Consider the following 21,883-nt stretch of genomic DNA (forward strand, 5'->3'; position numbering starts at 1 on the left):
GGCGCACACACAAAGCAGCAACTAGTGCTAAAAAGAGTCGTGACTCATTTCATGTATAAGTACTCGTGTATCGAAACGTTATTACAGTCCCTGTACTTGTATGTTATGTATGTTACTAGCCTGTAGTACAGTACTGCACCGCGTTTTCGCGCCCTTGGACCTTTGATAAACTTCCGGATGCGATTGTCCTGAATTTAGAGTTTGTAAGCTAAAAAGCCAGTGACCTTATGCATGCTGCTGTGAACGCCGGACACGATTTTGCACCTATTTTTAAACTTTCTCAGAAGTAAAGCAGTTTTGGTAGAGCTGCTTCGTTTTTTAAAATGGTTATGCACTGTAGTATTCATATTTATACATGTATATTAAAGTACATGAATCTTATAATATAGACGCATACTGTAGAGTTCGTGTACTTCAGCTTTGGATGATACATGAGCTGTTTTATAAATAAAAGTGCTTCTGTTACAGATAAAAGGGCTTCTGTACTTTAATGATTAATGTATTATCAAAGTACTACATGTACAGTACTATTAATAATACATGTAGTACCTACCATTTTTCAGAATTTCTGTTGCGAACGTGATGAGGCGGTTGAAGCATCCCGAGGCTGGATTGCAGCTAAGCTGGACCAGCTGAGCTCAAAGCTTTTGATAGCCTGCAGACCAGCCTCGAGGACTGTCTTCAAGCGATCGCATTACCGTACGAAGGCCCGTGACGACAGCGAAGACTCTTAGCCGAAGAGTGAAGCTTCTGATTCAGTATACAGTTCGCGCATTTCCTTATCCAATCTGGCTGTTTATACATGAAAATCTGGCTGTTTATAAACAGCCAGATTGCACTTTCTTTTATATTCAAACGAGAAAGCCGACCATGAAGCCCAAAGTACATGTACTTCACTGTAAGCTTAAAGAACACGCAGATTGTCGAAAGACAGGAAACTTTGACAGCAATGGACTCGTCGAAGTCATTTTGTCAACCAAATTTCACGGATTCTTTTTCGCCGGCTTCAAGCTGACGTTTAACTTCGACGTTGTAGCTACTACCAGTATCAGAACCAGATCTCCTAATAATTCTAAACGATGGTGATCGTGAGCGATTGTACAGATACTGGTACATGCACTGTATACAAAGAAACTGTACCCAGTACATGGTACTTTCAGCGATCATTCAGTGCACTTTGATTCAAGCCTATGAAAATGTCGATGGGCACAACGTGTCTTTGAGCGTATACCTCTTGTAAGTCGGTGCATTACATGTAGCCAAGACACCAGAACTGGCAGGATCGCTTTACCCTTCGCAGCTAGAATTCATTAGCCATTTTGCTTAGTTGGTGAACAATCAGGCACCATGGCTCCGAAACCTTCGTCTGCACTCTTCACGTTTGAGGATGCCAGGGCAGCCTTCAACATTTTCTGCTGCGTGTGCGGTATCGGCTCGCTCGGTATGCCGTCCAACTACGCTCGCGCAGGTTGGGTGTTCGCTACGATCGCGCTGCTGTTCATGGCGTTCGCCAACATCTACTCGTCGGTGCTGCTGTCCAAGGTCTTGTATGTGGCTCCGCCCACAGTTCGGACGTACGGTGATCTCGGTGAGTGGGTTGCGGGCCGGTCTGGACGTTTCGTGGTGACGATCTCGCAGATGGGTGTGTGTCTGCTGCTGCCCTGCGCCTTCCTGGTGCTCGGTGGCTCGCTGCTGGACGTGCTGTTCCCGGACTGCTTCAGTCAGTCGGTGTGGATCATCTTCATGGCCGCCATGGTCGTCCCTGTTGCGCTGATCCCGACCATGAAGGAGAGTACGGGAATGGCTGTGGCCGGTTGCCTCGGCACGATCGTCGCCGATTTTATCGGTATTTCTATCCTGTTGTGGGAAGAACGCGGCCACCCCTCGCCCCCCACGGCCGATGTGACGGCCCACCAGGTCATCAACACGTTCGGTAACTTGTCGCTCGCCTACGCTGCCGCTACCGTCATTCCTGACCTGCAGCGTCAACACTCGCAGCCCGAGCGTATGCCCCGTGTTATCATTGTCAGCCTCGGTATCGCGTCCGCTTTCTTCATCGCCGTCGCTGTCTCCGGTTACGCCGTCGGTGGCTGCCAAATGTCGGGTAACTTGCTGTTCTCCGTCGCCAACACGTCCGGCCCGTCGGCTCCCACCACGCTGGGCTTCATCGCCGACCGTGGCGCCGTGGTTATGGCCTTTCTGTTCATGCAGATGCACCTGTCCATCGCCTTCTCGACCTTCCTGCACCCGGCCTTCTACATGCTCGAGCGTATGATTCTGGGCATGCACAAGGTGGAGGCTGTGACTGCTGAGGGCGAGGAGAAGATGTCGTACCTCAACGCGTCGACGCCCGCTGACCTGGAGAGCAACGAGCAGCGTGTGTCGCGTCCTCGCCCCTCTGGCCGCGTCTCTGCGACCAACACGATGGTGGCGGAGGAGGATCTGTCCGAGTACAAGGGCGGCGCGAACGTGTTGCGCTACATCATGATGCGTATCACGATGATCACCATTCTGGTGGTTCTCTCGATCCTACTGCGTGAACACTTCCTCGACCTCGTGGACTTCACGGGCGCCACCTTCATCACTCTGTCGAGTCTGATCGTGCCTCTTCTCTTCTACATCAAGGTGTTCTGGGCCAAGGTGCCGGCGTGGGAGAAGCTCATGTGCGTGACTGTCGCCACCATCTGCACCGTGTGCGGCATCTACGTCATGATCTACTCGGCCAAGAACCTCTTCAACCCCAGCAGCAACGACGACGAGGCCACGTTTCCGTACTGCTCGGAGGAGTTCCAGGAGGAGCCGTACTACATTAGGAACAACAGCACGGCCTAAAGCCGTTGAACAGCTTCGACTTGCACAAGCATGCAAGTCGGCACTAGTATGTACTTTCAGAAAACAATATTTTGGCATCACGACCAGCTGGCTATAGTTTGTATTGATAGTAGTAGTACGAATACGTACAAGTTGTACGGTACAGTACAACCTCGCACTGTAGCTGTAGTACTAGTACTAGTACGTGGACTGATTTTCTGGACTATTAATATTAGCATTTCTTTTTTCTACGTTAGTATACTAGAAGTATTTTTTATACTATATTACTACGTAGTACAAAGCGTATTACAGCCTAGTAATACTGTCGTACTTAATTAATACCGCGCTTTAGCCTAGTGATACTGTCGTACTTAATTAATGCCGCGCTTTGCGTGGGTTCCAAGGATTAATGGTCGTAGTTTTAGTACCTGATTGTTTTGTGCATACGCGGCAAATAATGAGGTAGTGTGGAACCAATGCAACATACAACAAAGTCCATACTATGCGATGCTGATACTGAACCAATATAACTTAATAGCTATTTATGATGCTGAAGGACTAGAACTATAGTGTAACTCTTTTAGATTGTTTATTTCAATTACTCTGTGATACATGTACCTCACAATTGGGTACCGGGCAGAGCTCGGGGAATGTAGCTCGAACAAATTCCATTATTTTTCACCATGATACATCGGATGAAGCGTTGCCTGAAAAGACATTCGTACGACATTTAAGACGAAAGGAGAAATTGGAAGCGATGGGAGCGGCTAGATAACGGTTAGCTAGTGACTGTGTTTCTGGCGTGAAGTGACAGTGGTGTGTGCATTTTGTCTGGCACGGAGTTGCTTGGCAGCGGCAGTGTGAGCGTCGTGAGGGGTGTACTTCTGTAAGTGGCGACGCCTCGGGCCGATGACAATTTGCAGCGGACCATCGGTTGACGCTGTGTCGGGCGTGGTGACGCTGGGCCGATGACAATTTGCAGCGGACCATCGGTTGACGCTGTGTCGGGCGTGGTGACGCTGGCTTCCGAGCCTTCATATGAGCTAGCAGTGGTGATGTGTCGCTGCTGTAGTGCATCTTCTGCAATCGCTTTGGCATGATGGCGTCGTACCCTGATCTAATAGACGGCATGCCGATTCAAGTCACCCAGAAGGTCGCCACCACCAAGGGCATCGCGAACAGCACACTCGGGAGGCTCGAGTACGTTCATTTCCGCACCGGGACCCGGTTTAAGCTCGTTCGGGACGGTACAACTGCCAAGCCGGTCACCTGACTACGCCATGATCTGCCCCCCCCCCCGAGGACACAGGCAGCACCAATCAGGGCCAAGCATCGACCCCGAATTGTTTCTCGTGCTCTTAACAGCCAAGGCTCATTCGAAGACGACCATTAAACTCGCGCCAGCGCCACACGACCAGCCCCGATCCATCACGGTGCGACCGCAGCAGGTCCCGTTTGTTTGCGCAGTCGGTTCAACGGTATACAAGGTACAAGGAGAAACGCTCGAGTTCATGGTCGTGAAGGACTGGGCTTCCACTCAGGGAGTAATTAATAAGCCCCAGCAAACGTACTTGCTAGTCTCGCGAGTGACCATGCGTCATGGATTGATCGCGATGGCACCAATAATAGCAAAACTTGCGGCATGGTCCAAGCCGTCTTTACACGCACTACAACAAAAGAACGACTCCAACATCTTAGCGACATTACGCTAGCGGGGTTCCACCTGCCAGTGACCGCCAACGTGATCGATCCTTCGATGCAGTAGTCGTCAGCCCCAAACCGGAAGCCTAACTAGCCATCACTTTGCATTAACACAAATGTAAAGAAAATGTAAGCAACAGCCACCACGCATAGTGACTGGGCGCATACAACCAACGCGTACCTTATGCTATTCAGATCGTCACCAAGTGGTCAGACTTCATGGAGCGACAGCACTTAACCATCGTCGACGCTTGAAACACACCCACCAGATCAAGAGATCGACCATAGAAGCATGGACCAGCGCATACCAATCTACCGATTCAAGAGAGACAGAGGCCTTGCGCATATCGGCATGACGACGTCTCCACCCACCAAATACCTGCGGGATTATGGGCGTAGCGGGAAGCCGAGGCAACGGCAGCACGCCCACCTTCGTGCACGCCGTTCTGTAGCCTCGATCGCGCAGCGACGATCACATGTGGTGACACCTCGCATACGGGACATACTTGCCGTCATCGTCGATGCAGCGACGACTGCCTCCGCCAACGTATTAGAATGCCTTGCAGAGACGCCACCCTTGGGCGCTAACGGGACTTCCTAGTCAATCCATACCGTAGCCACTACGTCAGCCAATATGCCTTTTCTTGTTAGAATGCACCTTAATTGGTCAAATATGTAGCTAATAGAAAAGGTTCAAACATCCTACTTCTTAAGGAAACTTAATAAGTAAACACATTGCCGAGGGATGTTAATGGCGAGGAGGACGCGTGGCGCGCCCGCTTTAAAAGGCCTCCTCACTTTGAAACTGACGGCCTATTACATAGAGCTCAATATTTCAGATACGTACGGAGACTAAGGCCCATGGTTAAAGGACACAATAGGAGTGCCCAGGTCCTGGGACTGGAAAAGTTCCATGGGGAGGACTACACCATGTGGCGAGACAAGGTGCTAACGCACATAGAGACGCTGGATGAGAAATACCAGCGAGGGCTGTTGGAAAAGGACCAGCCTGAGGCTACGGTTGTCATGATGGACTTCCTTGAGGGTACGCCTGAGAAACCCATCATTTCGGTGGAGGGGAATATTTCTCAAGAGGAGGCGAAGGCCAAGCGTTGGCGCCACCAACACTGGACATGGGCTCGGTCCGAGCTGTTGAACTTATTCAACCAAGCGTTGCCTAACGTTTTCTTGAGTGGGCTGCCGGATCAAGTGTCCAGAATGAATCCCTGTGACATATGGAAGGAGCTCGAGCAAAACTACGGGCTCGGGGATGCAGGAGGCGTAATCGAGCTGCGCCGCCAGTGGGAGCGTCTTCTCGCAGCGAACTGGACCAATCTGGGGGCCCTATTCGCCCAGTTAAAGAAGCTGCGTAACGACATTAACAGGAAGATGAGGGGTCTGGTTGGCAAGGACATGGTGACCGAGACCTGGTTGTGCATGGAAGTGTTGGCGTTACTACCAAGCGAGTTTTGGGGAGGCACAATCATCATGACTGAAGAGTGGTTTTCTATTGAAAACGTGGAGACGAGTCTTCGCCGCGTTTTCGGTGATCGATCGAGGAAGGAAGCCACGATGCTGACTGATAAGAGACGCCCAGTGACTGTCAATGCGGCAAGAAAGTTTACGGGGAAGAAAAGGAACCAAGGACAATCCTCTGAAGTGGCAGTAAGCGAGTGTTATTACTGCTTTGAAGATGCCACTGGAAGAAGGCCTGCCCAGTGTTGGCGGCTGACCGCAACCTGAAAAGGGCTGGAGGCAAGCTGCTTCGCTCAAACATACGGGCGGCTCCTGTCACCGAAACAAAGCGAGCGATGACGGTCAAGAAGGGGGGCAAGTCGACTACGAAGAGGATGAAGGTGAACCAAGACGAAGAAAGGACCCCAGCCCAAGCTGCCAAGTTCGACCTCAATTTGAACAAGGCAATTGAGGATGCCGACGAACTTGAGTACAAGGGGAGTGTTCCAGCGAGTGAAGGAAGCGAAGATGAGGCACCGATGCACTCAATGGAGATTGATGATGAGGTACGGAGAAGATACTCTGAGTATCTTTCTAAATTGAGGGAGTTGAACCTAACTGATGATCTATGGGTGGTTGATACAGGAGCTGGACACGCTATAAGCTCGGATAGAAGGTGGTTCAGCCAGCTTGGCAAAGGATGGACCCATATCTTTGAATATGGAAACGGAGGCACCTCGTCAACCAAGCTCCAAGGAGCAGTGAGATTTAGTATTCTCAAACCCAGAGGGTACTATAGTGATATCTCAATACAAAATGTTGCCTTTGATAAAGAGTGCGGTAGTAACTTGCTTAGTGCATATTATCTTGCCACACAAGGGTATCACCACATTCAGTCAAAAGGTGGGCAGTATTTGTACTTCCTTGATAGTAAAAACCGATTCATATTTGCTGCAGTTGCAATAGATGAGGTATACTATTTACCGAGTAGGAAACTGGATAATAATTCAAGAATACTATCCGTCGATAGTACTTCTCAATCGAAGATACAAAAGACGTTGAAGGAGTGGCACCTGAGGCTAGGTCATGTCGGTAAAGGCAGACTGATGAACATTCTGGCTGGCAGAGTAATCAGAGATGCACCCCAGTTATCTAGAAAGAAAATGGAACTGGTATCATTTATCTGTCGTACATGTGTGCTGGCAAAATCCCGGCGAATGTCTTATAGGAATAAGGTGACAGATAAGGTATCTGAGCCTTAGCACACACTGCATATGGACTCATTGGGAAAAATAAGACCACAGGGCCTCTATAATACTACCGGGCACAAGTATGCTCTAGCAATAGTAGATGATGCCACTGCTTATAAATGGTATTTCGTTCTGAAGTCTCTGAAAGAGGTTGGGGTTATTGTTAAAACCCTTATTAAGCAGCTGGAGAAACAATTCCCATACAAGGTAAAACGGATAAGGACCGACGGGGGTACAGAATTTGTCAACGAATTCTTAAAAGGGTACTGCGATAGAAGTGGGATCGTGTTCCAAAAGTCAAATGTAGAGTCTCAAGAGGAAAATGGGTCTGCTGAGCGAGCTCACCAGACAATAATGGGTAAAGTTAGATGCGCGTTAATAGGATCGGGTATGGCTGCTAAATGGTGGCCAGAGGCATTAAAATATATGACAGCAATAACTAATAGGATACCAACAGCCCGGCTTAAGGGTAAGAGTCCATACGAAGCACTGTTTGGCACCAAACCAACAGGAATTGAGCTTCACATATGGGGCAGTACGTGCTACGCCCATGTACCAAAATCTAAACGACCCAATCCGAAGCTTAGTGAGCGGGCGCTAGAGTGCAAACTTCTCGGGCTTTCTGAAGATTGCAAAGGGTATCGTCTACTCGATATTAAAGGAAACAGGTACATTAACGCTCGAGATGTAAAATTTGGGCCAACATTTACTGAGGGACTGATTCTACGATCGTTCCCGTCCGGAAAAATTGAGGAGAATGAGGAAATGGTCCTAGAAGTTGGGGGAAAGGGGAAAAGAAAACGAGAAACGGGGCTGGATGTGTCTAACAAGCGACCAAAATCAAATTTTGAGCTGGAAGAGTGTGCACCGGATACTGAAACAGTGGGAGTAAAGAAACAGCGAGTTTCTGTGCCACCTATACCTCGCAGTCGTAGGAAAAGGACACCAAATTCTCGTTTAAAGGACTATTTAGTATCAATCAATGCTGTCACAATTACCACAAAGGTGATACCGATTCCACGATCAATAAAAGAAGCGAGACGGGGCCCACACGCTCAGCAGTGGGAGACTGCGCTGCAAGCTGAATTTCAGGCACTGGTTGCAAATAGTACTTGGGAAATAGTACCATTGCCAAAAGGAAGGAAAATACTAGGTTGTCACTGGGTATTTGACGTGAAGTATAACCCAGATGGAACAGTTGATAGATTTAAGGCAAGATTGGTTGTTAGGGGAAACACACAAACCCACGGTGTTGATTATAATGAGATATTCTCACCGGTGGCGCGGTATGAGTCGTTGAGATTACTACTGGCAATAGCAACGATAAAGGACCTTCATATCCATCAAATGGATGTGTCAACGGCCTTCCTAAACGGATCGCTGTTTGAGGATATTTACATGCAACAACCTCATGGGTTTAGGCATGGGGATGCGTCCAGTGTGTGCAAACTGAAGAAAAGCCTATATGGACTCAAACAAGCACCTCGCATCTGGTATGCACTCCTCAATAAGTTCCTGGTAAGCCTAGGGTTTTGTCGGTGCAAAAAGGAGTACTGTTTGTACCGTCAAAAGTGGGAGGTAAAAGGAGTAACGCATATAGTACTTGTCTGCGTCTACGTGGATGATATTACTATAGCATCTAGTAGTATGACATTGATGCAAAAGGTGAAGAGCCAACTGGCTTCTAGATTTACTATGAAGGACCTAGGTGATATCCATTATCTACTGAAGATGGAGATTAAAAGGGATAGGGCAAATATGATTTTGAGTATGTCCCAACACAAGTATATAATGGACTTACTACAAAAGTTCGATATGACTGACTGTAACTCAGAACCAACACCACAGGCAAAGAGTATAGTACTTGAGAAAGAGGAAAAATTAAGTCCAGATGAAATCTCAGCACAACCATTCGATTACAGAGGTTTAGTGGGTTCACTGATGTACCTTGTACGTGGTACACGCCCAGATATAGCAAATGCTATCAGAGAATTAAGTAAATTCCTGTCATGCTATAATAAGAGCCATTACAAGGCAGCCCAGAGAGTACTAAAGTATCTGAAAGGGACGTCGACGTACGGACTCGTATTTGACGGGAAAAGTAAGGAAGTGATATATGAGCTGTACACAGACGCGAGCTTCGCGAATGCTAATGAGAACCGAAAGTCAGTAACTGGGTATGTGAGTATTATGGCAGACGCGTGTATTACTTGGAAAAGTTCAAGACAAAGTACTGTGAGCCTCCATACAGCGCAGGCTGAATTAATAGCCGCGAGTGAAGGTATTAAAGAAAGCGAATGGTTATGGGTACTATTAGAGGAATTGGGATTTAAGCAAACACAGCCGATCATGTGTTGGTGTGATAATAAGGGGGCAATTAGTATTATAAAAGACCCAGCAAATCATACATCGACAAAACACATTGATATCAAAGGACTGTATGCTCGAGAGATTCATGATAAGGGAAGAATAGTAGTTTCATACTGCAACACAAATGATATGATTGCAGATGCCCTCACAAAGGCACTACCTCAAACTCAATTTGAGAAACTCAGAAGTCTCATGGGGGTAAAGAACCTATGCCTCCCCTTACCACAATAGGTGTGGGGTCTTTGGACTTTCTGGCACCATGTATCACAAGATACAGTGAAGTTGAAGAGCCACCATGTGGCATATCCAAGCGCCCGGCGCAAGTTGAAGTTCAAAGATACTTTTCAAGTTGAAGGGCGAAAGATACTCTTAAGTTGAAGTGAAAGAGTAATGGCCAAGTTGAAGTGCACCAAGGAAAAGACTTATGCGGTTAAAGCAAAAAAAAACAATAAGACGTAACGTTATGATATTGGTTAACTCTCAGACGTTCACATGTCAATGGTTATGGACTAGACTACGACAGAACACGATATCGTGCTGAAATCAAGTAAGAGCCACCGTTGACCGCATCTAGGAAGGGAGGGGCAAGCCCCAGCCATGCTTAATTGGAACTAATGCCGAAGCGCTCCCCAGTCTCTGGAAGTGGTGGTATCACAGACCGAAGCCTGGACGTTTTGCTTGACTGTCGTAGCCCCCCCGGAGGGTTTAATAGCGGCCATAGGCGCTAAGTCGAACCGTGAGAGCTGAACGCAAATTTGAGAGTGAATGGATTGAAGGAAATTGGTTCCAGCAAAGACAAAAAAGGAAGAGGTGCAATTTAGAGGCAGAAACCATAGGGAAATCGGAAAAGGAAAATTGGTTGGGTCACAAATTTTGGAAATAAGGGAATAGGTATGTGTAATGGAGCGTCACAAATTTCAGGTGTCGCAAAATTTAGGAGCCACCTATTTTGGATCACCGGATGTGTGAAAAGTCGCCACAACGAAAAGTCACATAATATCTCCAAAAGGTCGCAACTTGATTTAGGATAAAGTAGATCATATGTGATCAAAACAGGATAGGAAAGAGTGTGTTCACTATTAGGAAAACCAGAAGTAGCCCAAAAGTACGAAAGGTCGTATGGTATTTATGCTGGACAAGTCGCAATTGGATTAAGGATCGGGCGAGTCATATGAGACCACAGAAGTGAAAAGGAGGATGTGCTTGAACTTTTAGTGGGAGTGTTAGAATGCACCTTAATTGGTCAAATATGTAGCTAATAGAAAAGGTTCAAACATCCTACTTCTTAAGGAAACTTAATAAGTAAACACATTGCCGAGGGATGTTAATGGCGAGGAGGACGCGTGGCGCGCCCGCTTTAAAAGGCCTCCTCACTTTGAAACTGACGGCCTATTACATAGAGCTTAATATTTCTCTATAATGAAGTCTCTAAAGCTACTCTACATTCTACATCCGCTGCCCCTGTTTCCTGCCAGTCCACGTCCCGCTGTCCCTCCCCGCCTGATACGCTATCTCTGCTCGCCCGCTATCCCCTTCGACGGAGAAAGCGAGGCTCCAATTCCGAGAGAGCGAAAACCAACTTCTGAAATGGTGTGTGCACTTTACACAACTCAGGTTGCTCGATTGTGGCAACCCAGAAATGTTGTCCGATCACAAGAGAAAAATCAATACGACATATGATAGTTCTTCGAACTACAAATATTTCAGAGCAGTCTATCGCTTCGAGGCGAGCGGTTTTGTGAAAATCATCCAGACGTGGAGCAAAATACTGAAGAAAGTTAGGCGAGATGGGCCAGGGCTCGGACAATCAAATAAAAACTGAACTGGTTTCGCTGAAAAAAAGTAATACGCTACTGTAATAATGTCGGAGCCAATAATAAGTATTGCAATTATTCTAGAGTATTGCTAGGGTCAGAACAGTAAAGTGGATGGTGACCAACCCTACCAATCCACTACACATAGGCTGGAATCCAATAACTGCTATTAATACGCTGCTGCCGGAGGTGGTGGTGGTGGTGGCGGGGGGGGGGGAGTTATGGTCGTGGATAGGATCCCTCGCCAACCAAAATGAGTCGGCAACGGGGAAAGTTTATCACCTCCTATTATCTAATTGGACCCGAACTGTGTTATATTTAATAAATAAGGTTTATCCAGTTCTGGACCTACCCCAGGCTGCGGATTGTGAACATTTTATCTGGGTTGCTTAATCTTAATAGAGTGGTGGGTGTCTTTGCTTGCTCTCGAATGAAGCAGTCATTTGTGGTCGACCACCAGCTTGCTGCTACCACTTTTTACCTTTTAAAAGGTCAGTATAATTATTACGTGACGAATTGTATATTTACGGAAACCTCTCTTTTCCAATTAACTGTTATTCCGTCAATACAATTCTACAATTATTATATTGTATTCATTTTTTGTCGAGCCCTGCCCACTTGTCCTCATATCAAGTTGATCGACTGTATACAGAACAGTACCTGCGAGTCTAAAGCAGAGCCCTTACAATCACCGTCAGCAGGCCGTTTCTTTCAAGCCAGCACTCGTATCCCCGGCAGCATTCACAACAGGATATCCAGCCTTTACTGCAAGTGAAGGATTAAATTTGACAGCAGCTTTCTCGACGTCGGGCTTCGGTTCCGGCTGTGCGACCGGCTGGACCATGTCACGATCGATCAACGCAGCTCGGATGCTGGTGATAGCAACCACAGCAAGTATGCCCAGCACCCGCATCTTGTAACAGCTGATATGGTTGTGCCTGAGTGCTAGAAAAATGGAATGTGAGAGCAAGGAATGGGAGGAGGAACGAATTTTCGAATTAGTATTAGTCAAGTAGACTTTTTTAATAGCTGATTAATACATACTAAGTATATTTTGAAACAAGAGAAGGGTGAGATAATTACGCAGATGTACAACAATGCATTATTAATAGGGAACTAAAGCTCTCAATTAATGAAGGTACCTGTGAGTGTGCTGAATCGGGAATAAACTAAATGTGCATTCATTTGACTGTTGGTTATCCGATATCTCGCCATGGACTTTGGGTGACGAGGTCGTGGCAACAGCGGCTTCAACGGAGAAGCTGCGGGAGATCAAGGAGGTGGAATGCTTAAGTGGGGTGACTGATTCAAGCGCCAGCCCAAACGAAGGTATGCGTTGCTCGGCGACCATGAGGATGAGCTTGCATGAATATTTCGTCACTGGTGCCATCGCATGCGACGACGGACGGCTTCGGATGACACCAGCATCTGCGTATGAAACAAGGCTCGTAGGTTAGTCGTAGTGAGAAGCTAGCTAGGAGTGTGCTAACTTTCAATTCACTTTCAGATTTACCTTTTAAACAACGCTTCTCGTCTTCTACTCTTCCCGCATTCCTGAAAGTGCTACAGGTTATGTGCCCAACCGTAGCGGACCGATTGTCATGTCGACATGGGGCCGTCTTGACTTCATGGACCTCGTCAATTAAAAAGCGATGCCTCATGCTGCCCGAGCGGAGCGCGAGCACCGACACAACCTGGCGAATGTGCACTCGGAGCTGCACAAAACACCACCCCGGCTGTCGCACAGTGAGCGGGATGAGTAATCCTGAGAGCTATAGAGGCTTGAAGTCACCTGGTGATTAGGCGACAATGCCAGCGTCGCCGACCACGACTATGTCTGGTGACATCGTCGCTGTACTTACAGCGAGGCTTCAAGACGCAATGGATCGCATTGGTCTGTAGCGGCGCCTCTTCAAGGAGCTCACGCTTGAAGCGGCTCGACAAGCCGCAACGCAGCAAGTCCACGTCGTCGCCCAGCAGCTCGGAAATGAGACGGATGACAACGTATCCAGCACTACGACGATCAGCTGCAAGGTGCTGCTCACCACGATGGTGAGCATGTACCAACGACCAAACCGCCGACGATAAAGGACATTCGATGCCGAAAGTTCGCGGAAACTGAGGTGTATCCGGGTCTCACCGCAGGTCTAGAGGACTTTCTCAACGCGTTCGAGCGTGCGGTCAAAACCGAGAGCCAACTCAACAGATTAACTTACTAAAGGCGTCAACTTCCTGGAGGGTGATGCCCACAGATCGTATCACGACTTCGCAGGCGATCGTGATATAGCGTACGATGAACTGGTAAAGTATTTGACGGGTGCCTTGTTGTCACTTGTGCCAATATGAGCTGCGGAAGAGACTCGATACTCCGAAGCGCAGTGGCGACACCTGGCAACATTACGTACGATATCTGCAGTTCATCATGAAAGGTGACCAGACGCAACTACTGCTCGAGACTGTGTGCCAGAACGCTTGTCCAGAGCTGACGTCGACGCTACTCAACAAGATCGACAATTCCAACAAGGAGTACACGCATGAGCTGGCCGGGGTGGTCAAGTTTCTGCAGCGGCTGAAGGGTGACGGGTGTCGTGTTGGCCAGAGCAAGCAGAATCCGCCTCAGCAGCAGAACAACCTGAACAACAACAAGAAGCAGCAAAACAAACAGAACAAGCAATCTCAGCTGAAACAGACCACGCAGCCGAACGGTGCTAAGGCGTCGAGTGCTGCAAGTACGGCAACGAGCTCAAAGAAGACAACAGGCTGCTGGAATTGCAGAGAGCCTGGGCATCGATCGTTAGCGTGCACCAAGCCCGCAAAGACAGCTGAAAAATCCGACCAAGCACAACATGCCATGTCCCACTGCAGTGACAGCGACAAGGATGACTCGAGCTTCACCAGCGATGGTCAAGCCAGCATGTGGATGGCTGCAGCAGGTATCGACGATCCAGCAAAGAGGACGTCGACCTGGGTCGTAGATTCAGGTGCCTCTCATCACATGTGATTTCGAGAGGACGTCCTGATCGGAGCGGTGCCATCAACGATGACCATCACGGTTGCCAACGGTGAAGTAGTGACGGCTAGCATGAAGGGCAGCTGCCTGATTCGTGTGAGTGACGGCCGTACTAACAAGATTGTGCTACTCCGCGAAGTTCACTGTGTTTCTGAACTACACCAAAACCTGCTATCGGTCACGGAGCTCGCTGATCACGGTCGCTAGTGCCAGTTCAGCTCGAGCAAAATCTGCGAGCTAAAGGACCGCAATGGGAGGACCATAGCCACAGCAAAGCGCCGTGGTAAATTGTGGAAGCTGGACAACGAATTGGTGAAGCCTAACACCAACACTGTTACAATGTTCGCTGATGTGTCGAGCGCTACATTTCAGCATTGACACAACAGGTTGGGACACATCAACTTCCAGGACCTGCTCAAGATGCACTCACGCAGCCTGACTAGTGACATGAAGGTGCTGTCCAAGAAGCTCAAATTCTGTCTACCGTGTACTGAAGCCAAGCAGACCAAATCAAAGCAGTCGATACTTCGACATCAGCACCAACGGAAGCAATAGGTGCTGTACTTGCTGTCGACTTGAAGACCGACATCAAGCAAGACCGACAGGGACACAAGCACATGCTGACGATCGTAGACCATGGCTCGATCTACAATCGTGTGTACCTGCTGTATAACAAGGATGAAGCTGTCAAGCATCTCGAGGACTTCATTGCTGAGTTCGAGAAACAGTTTGGGGTCACAGTGAAGGTGATTCGCAGCGACGGTGGCGGCGCATTTCGTGGTCGTGGGTTTGTGAAGCTCTGCAAGAATCGTGGTATTCGACAGCAACTCACTCTTCCAGATAACTCGGCATCGAACGGCAAAGGCGAACGTATGCACCAAAGGTTGATGCATTCTGCGCGTGCTATGCTATGGACGTCGGCACTTCCTGAATGCTACTGGGGGGATGCAGTGCTATTTGCCCCGTATGTGCGCAACCATGTGCTGACTCGTGCTAATGCAGATCACAAGGCATCGTTGCATGACCTGACCGGAAACGCACACAAGGTGGGGCATATTTTGCGGTTTGGCTCTTGGTGCACAGCTCACATTGCACACAAGAAGGCTGCATCTGTCAAGCGCCGTGCCGAGAAGGCAGTGATCATCGGCATCAGTAACGGCCAAAAGAATACAAACTGCTTATCCCGCGGGCAAAGCCAATCGTCGTGTGCGCCGACGCACAAAATATCGAGAAGGTGGATGTAAACGAGGAGGCTCTTGCGAAGTTACATGGTGAGAATGATTCAGTCGATGATCAGCCGCAACAATCGACTGTGGCGCCATCAGCTGCGACACTCAACGTGGAGACTCGATCGACTCGTAAGCGACGTGAAGCACCTAGCGATGATCCTGGAGCAAGCTTCAACGAAGAGGACGAGGACTCAGGAAGGCCCATCAGCGCTGGAGTGCTTCGACGTGTGTTCGGATCTCGCAAGAAGCTGAAGAGGGATGGCTTTGAGCTGAGTCGGGATCTAATCAGTTAGTTCGCCGGTCATGCTACTCTCTTGCTGACGACCGCCAAGCTAGCAACACCACGTAACGTTGCCGAGGCGAGGCGGACCCCTGAGTGGCCGGCGTGGAAAGCTGCTATCGAGAAGGAGCTCGCTGACTTGAAGGCCAACTGAACTTGGGAAGGGGTGAAAAGACCTCCTGGTGAAAAGCTAATCTCGTATACGTTGGTCTTCCGTATCAAGATTAACAGTCGGGGAGAGCTCGAGCGGTTTAAAGCTCGCTTAGCTGCGAGAGGCTTCACGCAGCGCTTCGGGATTGACTTCGGCGAGACGTATTTCCCGTACTACCGTTTTCGAGCGTGCGATTCATGATCGCTGTGGCTGCGCAGTGGCAGCGTCGGCTGAAGCTAGGTGACATTCCAAATGCTTATGTGAAGTCCGAGCTTGATCGACATGCGCCCTTCTGAAGGCGGTGGCGATAAAGGCATTTACATGCGCCCTCCTGAAGGCGGTGGCGATAAAGGCAAAGCGTGGCTTCTGCTCAAGAACCTATACGGACTCAAGCAGAGTGGTCTGCTATGAAACAAGGCCAAATGCATACCTGTTGTCTATCGGCTATGTGCGCAGCAAATTGGATCCCTGTCTGTATTTTCGCCGTCATTAGGGCAAGCTTTCACTGCTTGGTCTGTACGTGGATGACGTTCTCGTCACCAGTGAAAGTGGCGAGGACAGCGACTGGGTCATGGGCAAGTTGAACCAGCGTTTCGATATCAGGGATCTCGGAGAAACGGACAAATGCCTGGGTATCAGCATTGTTCGTCGCGCTGATAGATTTATTCTCCACCAACGTGATTCAATTCAGCAGCTGCTTACCGACATGGAGATGACAGACTGCAAGGCAATGGCAACCCCTATGGACACCATGCGCCAGTACGACGACAGCGTTATCATGGAGCGCAGCAGCGTAACGCGCAAGTCTGTGGATTCGCTGTTGTGGATCTCGAGCTGCACCCGTCCAGACATCACGACAGCTGTGAGCTACTTCGCGCGCTTCGTGGCACGACCTTGTGAAGGCGATTGAGCTGGTGTTAAGCGCATCCTGCGCTTCCTGCGCGGCACCATGGACTACGGTCTGTTCTTTCAGTCTGATACTAACGCGGCGACGACGCTAAAGACTACAATCTTTGCCGATGCCGATTGGGCCGGTGACAACCGAGACGTCAAATCTGTCTCCGGTGTGGTAGTGATGCTAAACGGCATGTCGATCGAGTGGTACTCGTAGAAGCAGAACTCGGTCGCACTCTCGACCATGGAGGCAGAGTAGGTGGCGGCTGCGATGGCAGTGAAAGATTGCATCTGGATCAGGCAACCGAAGGTTGAACTTGAACTGTGGACACAGAACCAAGCGGCTCTCCTGCTCGTGGACAATCAGTCAGTCATCAAGGTTATAGAGAGCGAGATGGCCACGCAGCGGAGCAAGCACATCAACATCAAGTTTCACTTCATTCGTGATGCTATCGCAAAGGGTGACGTGGTGATAAAGTACTGCCCCACGCAAGAGCAGCTTGTCGACATCTTCACCGAGCCACTGCAATGCGTGCTATTCGAGAGGCTGTGGCTGCGGCTCCGTGTTGTCTCAGCGGCGTGGCTCCCGAGAGAGGCTGTTGGAGATCCGAGATCTCGGCATGGACTTTGGGTGACAAGGTCGTGGCAACAACAGCTCCAACGGAGAAGTTGCTGTAGATCAAGGAGTTGGAATGCTCAAGTGGGATGACTGATTCAAGAGCCAGCCCAAACGAAGGGCTGCGCTGCTCGGTGACCATGAGGATGAGCTCGTATGAATATTTCGTCACTGGTGCCATCGCATGCGACGACGGACGGCTTCGGATGACACCAGCACCTGCGTATGAAACAAGGCTCGTAGGCTAGTCGTAGTGAGAAGCTAGCTAGGAGCGTGCTAACTTTCAATTCACTTTCAGATTTACCTTTCAAACAACGCTTCTCGTCTTCTACTCTTCCCGCATTCCTGAAAGTGCTACATTGACAGCCCCATTTGGCCAGTATTTGATTCCTATTTAATCCATTTTAGCTGGGGAAAATGTTATTTAAGTGTTTACAAAACAGCCGACAGGAGATTTGAGCGCAATGACATCCGTCCTCCGCTTTCACTTGGTATGGTTTGTAGATTCGTGAGTAAATATCTTATACGATACGTTACACAGTGTAGCGACCGTGTACAGCGCGTTTCGATCAGCAGTGATACTGTACTGCACACAGTACACGGTGCACTGTACCGTATACGGGATCTCCTACTTCATGGCATAGACAAACCTTTTCAATACAAAAAACGAGATAACGTTTTAATGTCCATAAAAAAATTCAAGAACAACTACCGGTAACTAAGTTACAGCAAGTTGTTGTCTGAAGTGGGAGATCTCGTAAACGGTACTGTAGGCTATAGTCGGTACTTTCGTAGACTAAAAATCATAACATAGTCTAGGGCTGCAGGGAGCCTATATTGCTAATAGGCTCTCTTCAGACACGTGTCCACACTGTGCTGCACGGTATTGCTGCAAGACAGAACAGACCACCAACAACCCAAGCCGAACAAGAATGATACACTCTAAAAGTGACTAGGTGGAGAATTTCGGTTAAAAGCGAAATAAGTTAGACTTAATTAGTGCCTACTTCACCAACCCGTTTCATTGAGCTGACATGAGAGCAAGCACTCCCATCGAAAAGGGCTAAAGTGAGCTACGCAGGAGCACTATTGCTGAAGAGTCTCGACTCTTTCCAGTAGTTCACCGTTGTATGCAGCCGAATGTGATTTTTAAGCGTTTATGATATCCAGTATATTGACGATATCAAAAACGTTGGGGGGTTCAAAGTAACAGGCAAAACTAGCCAATCAGAGAAGCGTATTTTTAATGTGTTTAGGTCAAGATTCCTTGATATTTTACAGTGAAACCCCATTAAATGTAAAAATTAATATAATATTTTTTTTAGAATACCACTGCTCGAAGCACTCCCAGAATTAATTAGCAATTTCCAATTCAATTGTGAATGTGATATGTATGCCCCACTGCCATGGTTATTGTTTTGCATTTAGTTTACACAACTCAAACTAAACAATGAACTTTAGCTGAGAGTTCTGGAAGCAAAAATATATGTTAAAACAAGTTTGATCCAGAGGCATCATGAATTGCAGCTTTTGCGTTCTTGTTCATAACAGATTTATGCGATGGAATACATGGCAGAAAACGTGGCGGTTTCAACTTTTTGGCCGTGGTAGGCGTTACTTGAATTGTCAAATGCTGCCGAACTAAACACAATCTCCTGAGCTCAGGAGATAGAGAAGGCTGCTGATACGCTATGCACTGCACGTACGGCATTAGCAAAGACTAAAGCTCTCTCATTTGACGTCACGAATTATTTTGTATCAGGCAGTGCTGACCATTACCTTTACAAATATCCATTGCCATAACGGAAATGCACGTACAGCACCGACAGCTTCTGAGCTACTGTCACTCTCGTAGGCATTTACTCTAGAGCGCACTAAGGCGTGAATGGCGTTGCCTGGATTGGCATATTGACGATTCAAGCCACGCCAATAGTATCGCCACATTTTTTTGGCAAAAAGTTGAAAGCACCTCGTTTTTTTGTCATTTTGCCCTGAGTAAAAAGTTTTTTTTTCATTTTGTGAGATTTGATACATACTAGAAAGTGCCAAAATTCAGAGACACTACAGTTCTTTATAAGCGTATCTATTTAAAAGAAACCGTAGAAAATGATACGGATACGCACACGGCGTTTTACATCATTTTTCGGGTTCAGTGCAGGTGTCTTGTGGGTCTACTTTCTTTCGCACAGCATCGGTCACTGCAGTGAAATACGTCTGTCTTTTCACTTCGTACGTTTCAATGATGCTCGAATTGTCAGCAGCAACGACATCAAACTGGTTCGCGGCCTCAATAAACGGCATAGCGTCCAATTCCTCGTAGCTACGACCCGTCATTTCCTGAAATTTGCGGATCCGAAAGTCGCGTGCTGCCTTCAGTACTGCGATCCCGTCCGGAGATTCTACCGTCTCGTCGTCAATGATGTTGGCAGCCAGCTCCGAGTCCGAGGTCATGCTTCGACGATTCCAGTTCGCTGAGCCTACCGACAAGTACACGTCGTCGATGACCACAACTTTTGAGTGGATGTACAGATCCAGTTCTTCCTTCGTAGTGTAAATCTGAAACTTGTTCGGGTACAGTTTCTGTATCGGCGCTGTCATCTCGAACATATACTTCTCGTATCCAGAGAACTTCGACCTCCCAACTGGACGTTGCACCACCACAATGAGTCGTTGGATTGTGGGCATCACTTGTAGTATGGCTTCAAGTAGCTCTGGTACGAGGATAAAGTACTGATCCTCAATGTAGATAAAGTTTTTGGCGCTCAAAAGCGCCTTGATTCGTGCTTGGAACAGTGAGTTCTCGCCGTAGGGAGCGAACTCGTCGTAGTGCTCATACTTGCAGCTGAACGTCCGTACGATCTGTACGTTTTGGCTGCCTAACTCCGACTTGGTCCTGCTGCTGGTGTAGTCTAGAGGCGCTAAGTCGTCGTATGGCGGGTTGTCAAACTCGAGCAAGTCCTTGGCAAGACCCTGTGTTGGTTCGTAGTCGGAGTTCCAGCGACTGAGAAAGTTTCCAGCCACATCTTTCGCTGCCGGCCCGTGAATACGGACATGGCCGTCTATCCAGCCCTTGAAGGAGCCACTCACACCGGTAGATTCGCGAAGTTCCGACTCATTGTGGTAGATCGTATCCCAACGACCTGAAGTGATGTCGATCCCACCAACGTAAGCCACAGGGTGTTGATCCGCTCCCCTCGATTTGGTGGTGAGTTGAGGTAATCGTCGGCACGCGGTCGTCAAATACGAAAAGTGGCTTCTTTCCTGTCGTTACTGATGCCGGGATATCGTTAATGTCGTCGCGAGTCTTGATATTCTGCGATTTTTCTAAAATGTTAGCCCATATCAAGGCGTGAAAACTGCCGCCACGCTGTATTATGCCTTCAACCACGTCGAGTAATTGGGACTGGTTGCCACCGTCGACATCGGGCTGGAACGGAATGAGGTCTGTACCCCAACCTGTCAGCATGACTCGATCTCCCTCCTTGGTGGACGAAAGATCAGTGAAAGCAGCATCAAAGAATTCTTTCGTTACGGTGTATGTCGTGACGTCGTTCCCGGTCGTGTAAGTGGCCATGTCGCCTCGAGTTGAGCCATTCCGTGACGCTGTAATCTCCTCCTTGGTAAGAAACCAATCGGTCGGTGCGAGCAGAGGTTGATCCACTGTCAAGTCCGAGCCGTCCGATGCATCCAACTCTTTATGTTCTTTGTACCCGCAAGTCAGCGAGTTCTTTTTGAACTCGCACACGTGACATGGCTCACAGATGCACAATCTCACAACCGCGGAGAAGAAGCCGCCGACCTTGGTACACTCGACACCGGTGCGAGTAGTCGTAGGGGTAGTCCTCGACTGGCTGTGAAGAGATATGAGCGACGACGTGGCTGTCCATGGAAGCACGCAGAGCAATATACCGGAGATTCCTAGTTGGCGAACCATCAGGCAATTTGAAGAATGGCAAGTGCATTACTTCCCTGTGCTTGGGAGTTGCTCTATTAGTGCTGCAGTACATGTACCGGTATTATAGTATGGACAGTTCACTATTAATAAGTACTTTTGTATGTACAGCTCGTAGTATTATAAAATCGTCATAAGCAAACCCCATTTGGTATGTAATCGGCGATGGGCTTTCATACGGTACCGGTACTGTATTAACATGTATTACAAGCTGGCAACAATGCGTCAGCATACCGTAAACCGGGTTTGCATTGACGAATCGAAAAAAAAAAATATCCAAAAAGGTATGATTTCGAGAAGAGAGTACTTCAAGTATTATATGAGGTATTAGCGCTATCTACTGCTATACA

At 48.3% G+C, this 21,883-nt stretch overlaps 2 protein-coding genes across 2 annotated transcripts; one reads left to right on the forward strand and one right to left on the reverse strand.

The window, feature by feature from the left end:
* Positions 1-1,347: 1,347 nt before the first annotated feature.
* PITG_12808 (Amino Acid/Auxin Permease (AAAP) Family) lies at positions 1,348-2,832 on the forward strand (the record flags this gene model as incomplete). Its single annotated transcript, XM_002900143.1, has 1 exon — positions 1,348-2,832. The coding sequence occupies one exon, from the start codon at positions 1,348-1,350 to the stop codon at positions 2,830-2,832; it is 1,485 nt and encodes a 494-aa protein (XP_002900189.1).
* Positions 2,833-19,717: 16,885 nt separating this feature from the next.
* PITG_12809 (phospholipase D, Pi-sPLD-like-11) lies at positions 19,718-21,515 on the reverse strand (the record flags this gene model as incomplete). Its single annotated transcript, XM_002900144.1, has 1 exon — positions 19,718-21,515. One exon carries the CDS (start codon positions 21,513-21,515, stop codon positions 20,694-20,696), a length of 822 nt encoding a protein of 273 aa, XP_002900190.1.
* Positions 21,516-21,883: the final 368 nt, after the last annotated feature.

This window comes from Phytophthora infestans, genomic scaffold (genome assembly GCF_000142945.1).
Source record: "Phytophthora infestans T30-4 supercont1.27 genomic scaffold, whole genome shotgun sequence".
NCBI classification, from domain to species: Eukaryota; Oomycota; class Peronosporomycetes; order Peronosporales; family Peronosporaceae; genus Phytophthora; species Phytophthora infestans.